Source organism: Polypterus senegalus, chromosome 11, assembly GCF_016835505.1.
Source record: "Polypterus senegalus isolate Bchr_013 chromosome 11, ASM1683550v1, whole genome shotgun sequence".
In the NCBI taxonomy this organism is placed as follows: Eukaryota; Metazoa; Chordata; class Cladistia; order Polypteriformes; family Polypteridae; genus Polypterus; species Polypterus senegalus.
Genome location: NC_053164.1, coordinates 78,170,927 through 78,188,188, shown reverse-complemented (window position 1 = coordinate 78,188,188; position 17,262 = coordinate 78,170,927). Strand labels below are relative to the sequence as shown.

The window sequence follows — 17,262 nt, the reverse complement described above, 5'->3', positions numbered from 1 at the left end:
CACAGGCTTGCTTGACACCAACAGTGATTTCAAAGGGAGTAGATGTTTCCACTGCCAACAAGGACCTTTGCCCTTATTCCGTCATGGAAGAGATGGAGCATAGTGTGGAATATTGGGGGACATCCATACTTACAGAGTACTTTGCAAAGCATCTTACGGTTGACGGTGTCAAATGCTTTCCTCAGGTCAATGAAGGCAAAGCGGATTTCTCTCTGGTGTTCCCAAGTCTTCTGTAGGAGTTAGTAGATGATGAAGATCATGTCAGTTGTGCTGCGTTTGGGACAAAAGTGGCTTGTGACTCCAAAAATACTCTGTCTACAATGTAATGAAGTAACTGGACACGCATGACACAGCCAAGGATTTTCTGAGCAACATCCCGCAGTTAAATACCATGGCTGTTGCCACATTCATATCGGCCCCCCTTTTTCTTGTAAATGGCGACAATGGTAGCAAGCTTCCAGCAGAGTTTGAAGAAATCGGTCAATTTGACAAGAAGATTAAGTTCCCCATATTTATATATTTCAGCAGATATATTGTCTTCACCAGCAGCTTTCTTGTGCTTAAAGGCTTGGATGGCAGTTTGGACTACGTGGAAAGATGAACACTCCTCTAGTTGAGGGACCTGGGGGAGTGTGGGAATCTTCTCAAGGACTCATTGGGTTCATTTGGTTCAACAATTCTTGAAAGTGCTCTGCCCAGTGATCCAAGATCTGTTGCTTTTTTTTGAGGAGTGTCACACCATCTGCAGTCGGACTGGAGCTACATTACATTGAAAAGGACCATAATTTCTTTTATAGCATTGTAGAACTCATTGGTCTTGTTTTCATCCATGTAGCATTGGATTTCACTGGCCTTGCTAACCCTCCAGTTGTTCTGGATTTCACAGAGTCTGCATTGTGTAATTGATCTAGTTTTTTCCTCTCCTGCTGGAGAGAAACAGATGATAGATTTACAAGATGAGCTTGGAAAGCTACATTCTTGGTCTCCAGGAGGGGGAGAATCTTGTCTGTGGCCTCCTGAAACAAGTCTGGGCTCTTCCTCTTGGAGAATCCAAGGGCTTTCTTGGAGGACTTCAGGGCTGTGAGCAGCGAGGTCCACAGTTCAACAGCATTAGGATTGCTGGTCATGATGTCACCATCCTTGGTTGGTATCTAGATGTGTTCAAGCTGCTTGTGAAGATGACTTGCCAGTCTGCTTCTGGTGTCATTGGTTGCAAGGGATGCAACATTGCGGCTCGGCTTGAGGGATTGTTTTCTAGTAGGTGGTCTAAATACAGTGCAAAGGATGGACCACACATGTCTATGGTCTGCTCAGCATTCTGCTCCTCACATCACTTGTATGATCAAGACATCCTGGAGATCACGCTGACAGACAATAATATAGTCGAGAAGGTGCCAGTTTTTGACTTTGGTCAGCCTTTCCAGAAGAATGTATATCCAGCTGTGGTTTCAGTGATGGATCCTTCATCAGTGAGATGAGTCTCATTGAGGGCACAGATGTCCACCTTGTAGCGTTGGAGCTCTGAGGCTACAAGGTCTGTTCTCTGAGGTGGTTGGTTGGTAGTTGTTGATTCCATGAACGTGCCTGACATTCCAACTAGGATAATAGATTTTGTAGTTTTTCGACTGCATGTAAAGGGATGAAGCGCCCCTATCCCTACAGATAGAACAAACTTTGTTTAGGACACCCGTTATTGTCTCTTCCCCATCAGGGGTAGGCAGTACTATCCTTGAAAAAGGCTGCCTAGTCACACCAACACGGACAAGGCACTTGTCCTGGGTGCGCCTCTGAACGGCCATCACACCAACGTTGCCATATGTGTGGGTTGCATATTAAGAACAAAAACTGCTGTAGGACTTTTATGCAGGAGAAAAGAATGAGGAAGATGGATGGAAAGAAGAGCCTGTTAAAATGAGTTGTTGATATCGGTGGTAGTGAGAGTGCACAGTCCTCAATCACACTGCTTCACTTCCTGTCAAGAATCCACATGGCAAGCCAGTTGCAAGATGATGAGATGGTGAGGTACAACAAGAATTTGCACCACTTTGGATGGAGTATTGGTGGGATCTGGTGTGGGTAGTCAAGACCTCACCTCTGACCTTGCCACCATGGGTGATCCTACCAAGAGTACACGTCTACTGGTAGGGGAGAAGGATCATTGAATCACACAAACCATTCCACCATGTTAAAGGCCCGACTCAGTGGAGGTAGTTAGACCAGCAACAGTTTTAAACAGTACATAAGGAACATTTGTGTTGTCATCTATTAAGCTAGAAAAGTAGTCAGAACAGAACATAAAAGGACCTTTTTTATATTTTTAACAGTGTGTCCATGCACTCTGTAAGTTTAGAAAACTTTGTTTAGAAAAAAAAGTAAAAAGAACTTTAGAAAACTTTTAGAAAGCTTTGTTGCAGTCCACCAATGCTCAAGTATCAGCATCCTAATTTAAGAGTGAGAGTGTTCTTATTTAAACCAGGGTGAGTTTCTATGTGCTTTAATCGCTTTCAAAGTAAGGGGAGTTACTGTATCTAAGGGCTTTGTCAATGTCACATTATAATTAGATATCAGCTGATCTAGACTGTTTTCGATGATGTTTCTATATCAGGTACTTGCAGAAATGTTTGAGTTTACAATCCACATATTGCACTGTCTTTGTTTTAATCAGTGATTGCATAGGTAAGTGCAAAAACAAATTAAATGTAGCTTTTAAAAATAAACTTAATTTCTTAGGTAGTTACATGATGTAATATTTACATTTTGAATCCCAACTCTAAGTAACAATTAGATCTAATGTGTGATTAAGACAATGAGTCATGCCATTGACAATCTGGCAAAACCCCACTGTGTTTAACAAATGAGTAAAACAGTTGCTAAAAGTGTCAGTTTACATGTCTATAATTAAATATTAATATTATTAATTATTATTGTATTATTATTAATAAATAATCCACATTAACACTATATTACTAAAAGCTGACAAATTTAGTCATGAACAATAAATATGGCTCTGGTGGTCTATAAACTTGTGATGCAATTGTACTGGAATCTGTTTTAATATCTGAGTGCCTGAAAGGATGTACTGTACATCTGCCTACATTTTAGAAGGGATATGTAGGTCATCACAAAACTAACTTCTTGACCAAAATCACTTGATTTATGAAGGAAATCAAACATTTCTACTGTTACTGTAGTCAAACTCTGTATATCTATTTGGGCATTAGTCAAACTTCCCTATCCCATTTGTATCTGGTCCAAAATGCAGCACTTCATCTTCTGAATCCTGACTTGAACAAAGATGGCAAAACATATTTCTACAGTGCTGGCCTCTGTTCAGTGGCTTCCAGTTAAATACAGAATACAGTTTAGAGTTTCATTTTTGTTTTTAAAGCATTCAATTGTTTGGCACCACATTACATCTCAGACCTCCTTCACCCCTTATTGACCTCTAGGCTTTTGAGATCATCTGATCAAAAACTTCTGTTCATCCTATTATCTTGGTTGAAGCTTAAGGGTGATCGTGATTTTTCTGGGTCTGCCCCTGTTCTGTGGAACAGTGTATACTTTTACCTTTGGTCTTTAAACACTATTGATATTTTCAAATCTTAGTTGAAGTCTTTTCTGTTGTCTTTGGCATATGGAGATGCTTAAAGATAGTAGTGTCATTTTTATTACAGCCTTTTAATGTTTTGGTATTATTTATGTTTTTGTTTTATTTATTTATCTGTTTATTTTAACATTTTTATATGTTTAATATATTTATTGATTTTATTCTGAAGTTGTTTTTATTCACTGTTTATGTACAGCACTTTGGTCAGCATTTGTTGTATTTAAATTGGCTTTGTAAGTTAAAATATTGATCGATTGACTGATTGATTAATATCTTTTTACTCTGAGCAGACGAATTAATGTTCCAAAAATGTATTTACTATTAAAGCTATATACAGTATAATTTTTTCCTCTCTGGACTTAGTTTTAGTTCACTCTTTTCTTTCAATTCAGGATCCTTAAATAACCTCGCGCCAAACTACATCAGTGACCTTCTCCATCATTATGTGCCTGCCTGCCCACTAAGGTCCTCTGATTCTGGTAATCTTGTTGTGCCCCACACTAATCTACACTCCATGGGTGACAGGGCCTTCAGCTGTATAGCGTCCAGACTCTACTAGATCAGCTGACTCCATGAATTCTTTTAAAAAACAACTCAAAACTTATCTGTTCAGGAAGGCTTTCAGCTGTACCTGACTTTATTACCCTTCTCTCAGTTTACCTCTCTGTCAAGATGCTCATGTAACCTGTATGTGTGTGCTAAACCATCAGTTATGTTGTCTGTTAGGCTTTTTCTGAATTTACTGTCTTAATCTTCTTTATTTACTTATTTGGTTTGTACTATGCTATATACTTTATACCCTGCCGTTCTTTCTTATATTCTGTAAGTGCCTTGAGCATGGGAAAGGCGCTATATAAATAAAATGTATTATTATCCTTAATTGCCTATTTTAGTTTCATATACCTGCATTTAGGTTTTAATTGTTGCCTGTTTTCTTGAATTAATAATGAGGTGCTAATTGCAAAGGAGCTACCAGCTTTCCAGCTAACATGCTTCAATTTAAACAAGTGTATATGCAGCATGAAGCCTTTGTGTTAATAAAATGTTTTAAAATAAATGAGACAGAAAGGAAGGACTTAGAGGTACAAATCTGTTGCAGGATGCAAAACATATGAATAATGTTCTTAGAAAACAAATAACCTACATTATGATAAACATTTGTCTTGGAAGAATGAAAGCCCTAACAAGACATATAATTAAATACCAAGATTCATTATCTGCTAGCCCCGGCTTCTGATTACGAAACCTGTTCCCGCTGCAGACCTCCATGAGTGGAGTTGAGTACCTTTGGCCTATATGTTCAATGGCAAACTGTAGTCTTACTCTAATGTTCTTTTTAAACAGCAAAGGATTTTTATTGGCATACCTCGCACGCAGGTAAAATCTATATAATCTCTTTCTGATCGCAGATGCTTGCACTTTTAAAAGAGTTACCTGCAAATTTTGGGAGAGTTCTTTTAGTATCAAACAGTCAGCTCTTGGGCTGAATTTGTTGGGTCAGCCAATCCTGGACAAATCAGCAGTCACTTGAAATCTATAAAGCTTGTAGAATATTCTCTTTTTGGTGGAATGACTGTTTTAAAATAATTTGCCAATCTTTTTAAATCCCTTGCCAGACACATTGGCATCCACAACCTTCTTTCTGAAGGCAGTGGAGAGTTCCTTTGATCTTGGCATGATGACACCACATACATCAATAGCAAAGACCCTCCATATTTGCAGTTCCTCCTGCATTCTCCCTAATAAGGAGAATAATAGTAATGATAAGGTTCTTATCATTGCCACCTAATCTTAAACACCTGATTCTTATTTTATGGATTTGAAGTGGTGGTAAATGTAGATGGGAACCTACCTTTTCTACATCACAAATCTGTAGGTTTAAAGCTTCCATTGTTTCTATTTGGTCATTCTTCTGAGAGGTATAAAGATAATTTTGACTTCAAGGTATTACTAAGGTGAATGGATGGACCATATGAGTTACTCAGTGTTTAGTAATCTTATCCTTATCTTCTAGTTTAACAGTTGATCCAAGTTTCTTCATTTTGTATGCAACCTTTGGAAGACAAGGGCTACAGATCACATTTGTTTGAAAAATAACTGCCTTTTATTAACATTCTGCAGTCCTTAAACTTCACAGACATTTTTATTTTCAAGTTGGCTAGATACCCTGACATTCTATGAAAGATCAGATGCTTAAGTTACCTACTGGGAAACTAGCCCTAAAATGTATTGGTCCATATAAAAAGTGGGGACCATATCCAAACAGTTATGTGTAGGCTGGTTTTACTAATGCAATTCAGGGCACCCAATCTTTTCTTGTTTCCCATTTAAAACTAGTGGTTTCCTGTGTTTTCTCACCTCATGTTTCATATCTATCTCCTTATGATTGCAGGCTCATCTGAATATGAGGTTCAGAAGATCATAGCCAGGCTTAGAACTGGAGGCTGTGTCCATTATATAGTACAGTACATTAGCACGCGCATGGTCCTGAGGAATTTTCTAGATTAATGATCATTATTTTTTTTTTCTGTTAGTGCAAATATTTTTAGTGTCCAAGAAATATCTGTCTCGGCCACCCAAATATACAATATCAAAGGATTAAAAATCAATTTAAATGTGTGGATTAATCTGATGGTCCCCAATAATATTCTTAGTGGGATTTAGTTTGAAAGGGGATGGATTTTGCAAAGTATATGATGGCACTTTATAGTATTGAAGGTACATTTTATAAATGCATAGAGCTCAAGAATTTGAATGCCAAAAATGTTTTGCCTGGGGAATTATATGCTCTACAGAAAATCTTTGTACTAGAATTCACAGTTTAGTTATACTGGATAACATGGACTAACATTTTCTTTTATATCTTTCTCAGCTCAGACATCCAATGCCTCAGGATCGTGGGCCTTAGTACAGGCCACTGCAGTTTGGTGGCAAATTGGCAATGGGTGACCAGGCCATTGTAAGCAGGCAAGACTCAGGAATTGCACAGACATCACCAGATGTGCTGTACTACCATCAGGGAGGAGTATCGCTAGGTCTGACGCACACTGCCTACAGTGTTCTTGGAATGGGCATTCAACCAGATCATGTGTCCAATGATTCAATGTCTACTCTTTACCCTGTTGAAAACAGAAAGACTACCAGCCTTGCTACAGTTAAAGAGGTGGGGAATGTATGTGGAAGAACTTACAGCTGGGACCAAACTCCATCAATAGTTGGAAACTGCACCAATGGCAGCTCAAGCCCTGTGCATTCTAAAGAAGATACAAAGTCAGTGCCCGCCCAGAATGGTACATTTGAAATGAATGGAGAACATAATTATGAGCAGCACTTTGTTAACACTTTAGAAAAAGGACTGCCCCTGCAAAAACTAGACTCTTTCTCTGAGGCATTTGCCACCAGACGGTTCATATCATTGCCAAGCCGTTTGAATGTGCCCACAGGAACTAGTGATAGTGAAGTTTCTGTAGAGAATCAGAACTGCTCTACTTCAGTCCCAAAGAAAACCCATCCCAGAGCTCAACAACAGTCAGAATACTCAAGCACACAACACCAGGCACCATCAATACAATATCCTTACCAAAGGACGAGCCAGTTCTTACAGGCATCTCATGTTCTACAGCAACAGATGAGACCACAGTTTCATGCAGGTCTGCAGACAATGGGTCATTACCAGATGCAGCAGGACCAACTGCAATATCAGTCTTCTACAGAGCAAAAATTCCAGCCAGGAACGCAATTTGAGTGGCCACATTTGTGCAGTCGAACACCATCTCCAACCATATATGGCACACATGTGCAGAGCCATGCAGCAAGTGTATCTCCACAAGCACACTTGCAAGGAATGGAGAATGTCCCTCGGACGGTGTACCTGCAGACTCATGGAAAATCTGGCTTGAGCTTCTATCTGCAGTCCAATGCAACTAGCTCAGGAAGTCCCTTCACAGATGAAACCAATTTTAACCAACATCACATCAATATAAGGCAGCCAGAGGAGTACAAGAATGCAGGTAGTATTTAAAATGCTTCTAAGTGCATTTTCATCTGTTTAAGTTATTGAACTAATATTGCAAAGAGTTGTAAATTACTTGTCAAACATTACAAGATCAATTCACCAGCAGTGATTTTACATACATTGAATTTATATTTAAGGAAGACAGTATTGTATTTTGATGTAAATTACAAGTAAGCCTCACCTAACACAGAAACACTTAAGGGACAATGGGTAGCTGCTGGCTGTACAAAGAAGTAGAAATTAATAATATATAGCTGACTGCAGTACTTGAAGTGATTGAACCTCAACCAATCAAATTTCCAAAGATCACGATGAGTTGCTTTTCTGTTTTATTAGGGTTTGTGGTTTCACCAGGAGTTTTCCAGAGGGGGCTGCTGAGTAGGTACATTTCCAGTACATAGGGATGCATTAATTTCACAACAAATATGAGTGTGCGTTACTGGAGTCACACTATGCATGAATATTGGTGATTTCATCAATGAGTCAATTATTTCTTGGAGATGTACATTTTCTTAACACATTATCAGACAATATCAAACAGAACTGTAAAAAGTCAACTATACAAAGTGATATCTAATTCTTACACACATTTACTTGAGCTCTTACCTCTTATATTGGGTTCCTTGACTGAATCTTTAATCAAGTTCTGGGTCTCCATTGTCAAAAGCTATCACAGCTTTAAACACCAGTCCTTTCTAAGGCACACCTACTCACACAGGGCCAATGTAGAGAGTCCAACCTGCACATCTTTGAGGATGTGGAAGGAAAACTCATAATAACATGGGGAGAAAATGCAAATTCCATATGACCATGAAATAAAAGTATATGATATTTGAAAGTTGAAATAGAAAAACAGGGTAGAAAAGGTAAGCAATGGTCAAGAACATAAAAAGACAGCTAAGTATAAATAGCCAAAAACAACAGGAAGTCTGGCAAAATTCTAAGCCAAGTGCAGTTCAAAAACATTGACATAAAAACTTGGGAGAAAAACTCAACTAAAGGCCTTAATAAAGGCAAAATGTCCAATGGTAGAATGAAGCACTTCAGCCAGGATTCTTCTGTTATTTCACTTGCCCATCCCATCTGTTCCACGCAATTGGTACTACTGAGAGGGGCAAAGAAGAAAATGCAAACAAAAGAGGGGTCATAGGGAGTGGTCCAGAGTCTGACAGTAATACAGTAATCTTGACATTGGACAAGGTGCAGTTGGAGTCAAATATTTTTCATTTTAACAACTAATTTAAATGTGTGTGTATGTTTTAATTACATCAGCGCAAATGGCATTACTATCAACAGTAGCTTACAGAACATGTAGAAGGCATCTTTCTCATTTAAATAACACTTGGATTTTCTATTTAGACAAATTATGCAAGTTTATATTTAAACAAATACATCATTGCAAAGGGAGTCTATCAATAAAAATAAATAAAAGGAGATAGATTTGTCTGACATACTTCCTATTGCCTGAAAGTCCTCAGTTTTAGTGTGTCAGAGAAAAGATGTACAACACTATTCATACTGGCCATCAGTTTTGTTTTCTTCTTCTCCTCTTCTAGCACCACCAGAAGTTTGAAAGCGCCTCCTGTACCTGAGCCTGCCTTTTTAATTAGCTTAATTATTCAGTGGACCTCCCTTGAAGTGATGTTACTGGCACAGCATAACACAGAATTGAAAATTGCACTGATCATCACAGAGGTGTAGAATATGTAAAATATTCAAAAATTGGTTGTAAATCCTTGTACAAGAGAATCATAAATGTTGTTCTCTAGAAGTGGAAGGTGAGGCTGATGATGATGACTTCCAGGACAACAACTGTGCAAAAGCATTGGAGTGATTGTGCTTTAAGTGTGTCTGCAAATTGCTTCTGGTTGTGTGTGCGAGCGAATAGTATCTATATATATAATTGACTAAGTCATCTGTCCATGGGGTATGCACGACAGAGACCATGGGATATGCACGACAGAGCCACGCCTGCCAACTCACAGAGCCCCGCCCACCAACTTTAAGACCATGGGATATGCACGACAGAGCTCCGCCCACCAACTCGAACCCTCCTCCTGTGTCATGGGATACGCACGACAAAGCCCCGCCTGCCAACTCTAACCCTCCTCTCGCGTCCACCCTCGCTCTCGAGGCATGTGCACTGCCTGCTCATGTGCCCGCATGCAACACCTCACCAAACACAGCCTCAGTCGCTTTCGTCTCTGCTACAGTCCACATGCACCTTTGAGATACGTTGACTTTTCATTGTTCTTTTCGGTTCCGGCTGCTTTTCTATATATATAATCGACCAAGTCACCCGACCATGGGGTACGCATGACAGAGCCCCGCCCGCCCACTTTAACCCTCCTCCCGCGTCATGGGGAACACACGACAGAGCCCCTCCCGCCAACTCTAACCCTCCTCTTGCGTCCACCCTCACTCTTGAGGACTTATCCCAACCGATGAAGTAACTTTCACCAGCATTGACTCCATCATCACAGACGATCCTGCAGATCAACTTTCATTCCCCGAAGAATTTCTTAACAGTCTTACTCCCACTGGCATGCCTCCGAATAAACTCAAAATTAAAATTGGTTCAGTCGTCATGCTTCTCAGAAACCTCATACCACAAAAGGTCTCTGTAATGGCACTAGACTTTCTGTTACCAGCATTCACCGCAATGTACTGGAGTGTAAAACTATCGGAGCTGCTACCTCACAAACTGTCCTTATTCCCCGGATTTCCCTGACCCCATCAGATTCAAATTTGCCTTTTACTTTTACACGCAGACAATTTCCTGTTAAATTGGCATTTGCAATGACAATTAATAAGGCACAGGGCCAAACTTTAAAAAAGATATGCGTGTATCTGCCAAAACCAGTTTTCAGTCACGGACAATTGTTTGTTGCTCTCTCCAGAGTTCCATCTTTTCATTCACTCACAGCCGTATCCTCAAACCCGCCCCATTTGGACAACTGTGTCTTTCAGGAAGTGTTCACCCATCAATAAGTAATTATGCGGTGTATACTACGCTGCAGGTTGGCTAGTCTTTTATATTTTATGGCTGTTCTTTATCATTTGGATTCAAACTGAAGCAAGTAAACACAGCAGCAGTTTGTTTAGGGCTAGAAGTAATATTACTGACAGGTCAGCACCTTTTTTCAAGGCAGTTGTTCTAAATAACCTTTAACTGTGACTATGGGCAGAAAGTGTCTAATCACTTCTTAAAAAAATGTTAATCAATGAAACAACATTCAGAGCTTTGGAAAGCTGTGGAGCCTGGACAAAACTTCATTGGTCCTAACTGGTCCATTCAGATAGTGTCTGTGATGCCTTTGGATGGTTTAGTGTTGTAATGCTGATTACAAATGTAATCTTTATCACCCTGCTCAATTTAGAAATTAACATTTTAGTGCCTACTGCTTGAACACGTTTTAAAAATGTAGGTTGGTGTGATTGCTTAAATTTTACTATCCATACAATATAAATAAATACTGCCGATAAGTCAAATTGTACATGACTAAGGGGTGTATTATTGCAGTGATCCGCGTAATTACTCACCAGGACAGGTCTACTGTTTACCCTTAAGCATTCTACAGGGTGGTCCACATCTAATTATGCAATTATGAAAAGGCGAACACATCGCACACGCTGTTCGACTGACAACTGTCTCCTGCCATTTTGGAATGCAGAACAGGTGCTGTCATCTATCGGCAACAAAAAGAATTTTTTGTGAATTCTCTTTGTAATAAACTTAATAAGTAATAACATAATGAAAATTGCATAATTAGATCTGGACCACCCTATACAGAAGTCTGACATTGTGCAAGAGCTGCTTATCTGAAATAGTTGTTTATATCATATGAGATGCATTATTTTTTCATTCAAAAGTTCTATTTTTCCTTTGTTTAAAGTACACTTGTCAAATTAGGCTGCACAAAGGATTGCTTACTTCTGGAGGTCTGCCAATCATTTTGTGGCTTTCTTTCCTGGTATCATGGTGGATTCAAATAGTATGTAATATGCCACAATTATGTAGTTCATTAATCTGTGACATTTTATGTTTTGACCTTGGACAAACCCAACTGTTGTCTTCTAAAGATTGCTGAAACAATTTTCTGTAGTTTTCTACTGTCCACTGTCATGAAGTTGAGAATCAATTATAAATTCTTTTCTTGGTTAGCGCATTTTTATTACAAAGAAAGTGTTTTTTCCTTAATCTCTGGACTGTCTATTCTATCTATTTTACTTTCAATTGACATATTACTTTGTTCCTCTAAAGGTTTATGTAATTGTTTTATTATTTTGGGTTTTTCTGTGATGCCATCTTGTTTTTGGATACACACTGCTATTTTAGGACAGGACGTGACAGTGGGTTGCAAAGGGTTGTTTTGAGAGGTTACAACCTCTGATGTTATTATCTGCGATGGTATATAAACCCCCTGACTGGCACAATGCACTATTCAAGCTTTTGGTACAAAAATTAACTAAGTGCTTTAATTCTGCCTTGCCCTGACATAACTGAACATCCTGCTTTTTTAATTTTTGATTCTTGGGTCTCATTGGTTTTGGTTCTCTGTTTTGTTTTGACTCTCTGGTCCTGGCCCTTGGCTGTTTATTGAATATGCTTTCTGCAATCCTCCTCCTGGTCCTTCCTCTTTCCCCTTGCTATCCGCTTTACACTTACAGAGTTGATTAAGTACCTGTCTAGAAGCTGAAAATATAAATACAACTCTGAAGACTGTTGATGGACTCTGTTTTTTTTAGCACTCCTTGAAATTAAACATGAATACATTTATGGCAATACTAAAGGAATACTCTAGTCAAAAATTATATTTTTCACCTTTTACCTACCCTGTTTTGTTTGCAGTTATGGCAGAGACTTTTTTTTTTTATCAAAATGGAGGAAAAAAGTTCCAGATACAATAGGTTTTTATGGCAACCAATGCTAAACAAACAGCAAACAATATCAAAACGCATAATTCATATGAGAGCCATCCAGTTGTATGCTCACAATGTCCAAAACACATGTAGTTTTGCTAATGTTCTGGAACATTCTTTTGCGAAAGGCTGTGCTCAAATGGAGATTGAGCTTTTGAATTGAAAGCCCACCTCTCCCCTCATTCATTGGTCATTAAGCTATAGTGCCATATTTCTGCATTTCTTAAAAGCGGTTTGTGAAACTGCACAGTAGAATTGATCTTCTGCTTTACACCTGGTAATGTTTTCACGTGTTTTTTTTTTTTTTCAAATGAATAAAGATATTACTGTACAGGACTCCTGACCAATGCATGAGGGTGGGGGCGGGTCTTTGATTCAAAAGGCAATTTTCTTTTGAGCACGTCCCTCAGCCGCTCATGAGAGGATTTTGATGAAGTGGTTTATTTAACAATATTTCATTTGGGAGGTTGTGAGTGTACAACTGGATATCAGGTGCATACATTCTGCGATACAAGTAAGCTTAGATTTTTTTTCATTGACATTTTGATACTGTTTGTAGTTTGTTCATCGTTGGTCCCCATAGTGGCCTATTGTACCTGTATTTATCATTCTTCTGTGATTTAATGGATCTCAGGATTTTGACTTTGTGTTCTGTGTTTTGACTTTGCTATTGAAATCAAGTATATTGGTACTTGTTTGATTTGGCAAATTCCAGTTTGCCGTTGTGCTTCACAGAACTTTGTTGTAATTGCAAAACACTTTTTCACCAGAATAAGTCTTTTATTTTATAAAGGTTCTACGAGGTCCTTTTGTGTCTACTCGGGTTTTTAATGGAATTTCCCCCTCTAGTGGCCTGTTTTGGAAGTGCTTTTGGAACTTATGTGCTTTGGGGCTTCTAGTTCATGACAGTTTCCTCGCCTGTCTATCTTAATGAAATAATGCATCTTTATGGCCTAATTCCCCAGAAGAGATCCATTCTCAGGGCCTGATTTTAGCTAGTTGCCCTTTATCCTCCTTGGTCACAAGCCAGAATCAGAGGAGTCTTTCAGACTCCTAGAGGGTAAGCCAGGTGACTATTTAAGCTAAATTTTGTATCTGCATGATAGCTAAAGTTGACCACCAATGTTGTTTTTAGTTCATTTTATCTGGTGATATGATGCTCAGTTACAAACATCAGGGTAGTGGTGCACACAGCCATATACAAAGTATGCAGCATGAGCAAAAACTGAAATTACATTAAACTCCAGCAATAATTCAAGCTGATGCATTGCACTAGCATGCACTGTACCTTTTAAATATGAAAACCACCTAATGGAGATCTTGCCAAGCTGAGTCACAATTATGTATGTAAATTGTAAAATCAGTATATATTCTTTTGTCATGATTGAGTAATTGAGTGACCTCATTCTCCTCTTTATTATGTAGACTATAAAAAAATGTCAAATACAATACTCTTGCCACACTGTCAGATACTGTAGTTCAGAACTTCTCACCTTCCTTTTAGAGATAAAGAACAGTAAGTAGGAAGAATTACACATTTAATTATGTATTATAAATAATATGCCCATAATAATAAGGAAGTAGAGTACAATGAGTGTTGGTTAGAAACTAATGAAACCTGATAGTGCTAGATGTTTCATGTGGCACGTAAACTTGTGGTTACACTTGACTCTTTCTGATCAGCTCTCTTTTAGGTCATAATCTGGTCTGCTCTCTTCATGATGGAAAATGGCAGAGAGACCCAACTTATACCAATTCCTGTCACATGTCACAAAACAATGGTGTGTCATGGTACAGTGTCCCTCCTTATTCAATGACCAATCTTAAAGAGCCACAACTCAATTCCAATGATCAATAAAACAGATGTACTTGTCCTTTCCTAGGGGATGGCTTATAGATTGTCCTGCACCCTTGTATAGTCGATTACCCAAACTGTTAAGTTTAGTTTTATCAAAGCAATAGTTAAACAGATGTGGCCAAGTCCAAAAATGGGATAAAAGGAGAGGTTTTTAAGTAAGGAGACTGTTGAAGAGATGTGGAGCAAATTTAAAAATTGTTTTATATACAACATGGGACAAGTTCATTATAAATGTAAAAGCAGTGGGAAATTAGATAAATAAGAAAATGCAAATAAATCGAACTCTGTCTGCAGGGCTTGTGAGAGCATGAGGGCAATGGTTAAAAAGGATATTAGTAAAGCTAAAAGACAGAAATATTGCAGAAAAAGTGAAAGGTGACCCAAAGAGATTCTTTGAGTATTTTAGTAGTAAAAGAAATGTCAAGGATGAGGTGAAGTGCATTATAAAAAGTAAAGGGTGAACTACATAAAGTGAAACAGCAAATGCTTAAGATGTGCATTCTTCTGATATTTACACATGTGAAGAAGTTGATAACCTCCCAATAATAGCAGGGAATATCAGGGAAGTACTTTGCCCGAAATCAAACAACAACATGCTGTGCTTGCTGTAGGGTTGTTTTGCAGCAGCAGGAACTGGTAGACTAGTTAGAGTCAAGTACAGGCTGAACCAAGCAAAGTACAGAGATGACTTTAATGAAAACCTGCTCCAAAGTGCAATGAACCACAGAATGGGTTGAAAGTTCACATTCCAACACAAAAATGGCCCTATCAAGAAAACAAAGACAAGACAGGAGTGGCTTAGGGACAACTTGTCCACCCAGAGCCCAGACTCGAATGCAATTAAACACCTCTGGAGATCACTGAAAATAGCTATCCATGATGGTCTCCATTCACCTTGACAGAACTTGAAAGGCTCTGCAGAGAAGAATGGCAGACAAAAAACCCAATTCAAGTGTTCAAAACTTATCACATCATACCCAAGAAGACTCCAGGCTATAATCACCACAAAAGTACTTCAGCACAGTACTGTTTAAAGGGACTGAATATCTGTGCAGATTTTATATTCAGCTTTGTCATTCTGGGGTATTGAGTGTTGCTTAATAAAAAAAATAATCTAAATGATTTTAGCATAAAGCTATAGCATAACAAAACGTGAAGAAGTCTGAATATTTTCTGAATTAACTGTATATATAGACAATCTGGATAAGAATATAAATAACAAGCTGGCCAGGTTTGCAGATGATGCCAGACTAGGAAGAATGGCAGATCTAAATTTATCCAAATCATTACAGAAGGACCAGGACAGAATTCAGAGTTAGACAGATCTGTGGCAGGTGATATTTAATTTAAGTAAATGCAATTTATTATACTTGGAGAGAAACATGTTAGATTTGAACACACAATGAGATGTCTGAAACTTGAAAGTACTCCTATGAAACAATGCTAGGAGTCACTGTAGACTCTTCACTTCCTATATCCAGACAGCATACAGAAGTGATTAAGAAGGCTAATAGGAGGTTATGTTAAGTAGCACAATCTGTAGAGTACAAGTAAAGCTTGTAAGTTAAGCTTTGTAATGCACTAGTGAGACCTCACCTAGAGGAATGTGTTTTCCGTTTTGGTCTCCATTTAAAAAATAAGACATAGCAGTGCTAGTGAAAGGCCAGAGAAGAACAACTACGCTGATTCCAGGACTGCAAAGTCTGGGCTATGAGGAAAGACTGAATGAGGTAAACCTTTGCAGTTTAAGAAAACAAATGATTAGAAAGTGACAAAAAATGTAAGTAAATTATAAAATGAGTATATATTAATTGTTTTGTTGTGACAGTCATAGGGTAACCTTATTCTTTATACTTTTCATTATGTAGACCTTTAAACACATGTGACTGAAGTGTTTGAAATTAAAAACGGAATTAGTAAAGTGGATCCAAGCTGTTATTTTAAAATTAGTTTTTACAGAAAAACATGGGGATACAGATGGACTTGTTAAGGGTAAATTTTGCACAACCCTTTACACGTTTTTCTTCACATAGTGAACCAAGAGCACATGGAAGGAATTACCAAGCACTGTGGTAGGGAGCGGGTCTTTAGCGACCTTCGAAGCTCAACTTAATGTTATTTTGGAGAAATTAGGTGAGCATGTTTGGCTGAATGGGATCGAATTGTGGGCGGCACGGTGGCGCAGTGGTAGCGCTGCTGCCTCGCAGTTAGGAGACCTGGGTTCGCTTCCCGGGTCCTCCCTGCGTGGAGTTTGCATGTTCTCCCCGTGTCTGCGTGGGTTTCCTCCGGGCGCTCCGGTTTCCTCCCACAATCCAAAGACATGCAGGTTAGGTGGATTGGCGATTCTAAATTGGCCCTAGTGTGTGCTTGGTGTGTGGGTGTGTTTGTGTGTGTCCTGTGGTGGGTTGGCACCCTGCCCAGGATTGGTTCCTGCCTTGTGCCCTGTGTTGGCTGGGATTGGCTCCAGCAGGCCCCCGTGACCCTGTATTCGGATTCAGCGGGTTAGACAATGGATGGATGGATGGATGGATGGATCGAATTGTTCTAGGGATATAATGTAAAGTTACTATTCAACATGCACATCTCGCTATTATATAAAAAAATCTTGGGACAAGACTTTTTCAGAGAGACACTTTCACATCCTGAGAGACGAGACTTTGTGCCAAGAGATTTAATCACACCTGGGGCCGAAAATTAAATAATCTTTAAGATGTTCAAAGGGAAACAGGAATACCCAAAAAAGCCCAACACAGAAGTTAGGAGATTCTTCACATGACGGACAATTAAGACAACAACAACATTTATTTCTATAACAGATTTTTATACAAATGATGTAGCTTAGAAAACTTTACATTAAGT

The 17,262-nt window shown here is 38.8% G+C and overlaps 1 protein-coding gene across 3 annotated transcripts in view; it reads left to right on the top strand.

The window, feature by feature from the left end:
• The window catches only part of LOC120539227, a 111,733-nt gene that overhangs the window by 77,102 nt on the left and 17,369 nt on the right, over positions 1 to 17,262 (top strand). For all 3 annotated transcript variants that reach the window (XM_039769105.1, XM_039769104.1, XM_039769103.1), the window contains one exon: positions 6,480 to 7,617. In XM_039769105.1, the coding sequence (XP_039625039.1) occupies positions 6,549 to 7,617 (1,069 nt within the window). In that variant the 5' untranslated portion in view covers positions 6,480 to 6,548. The remainder of the gene's footprint in view (positions 1 to 6,479; positions 7,618 to 17,262) is intronic.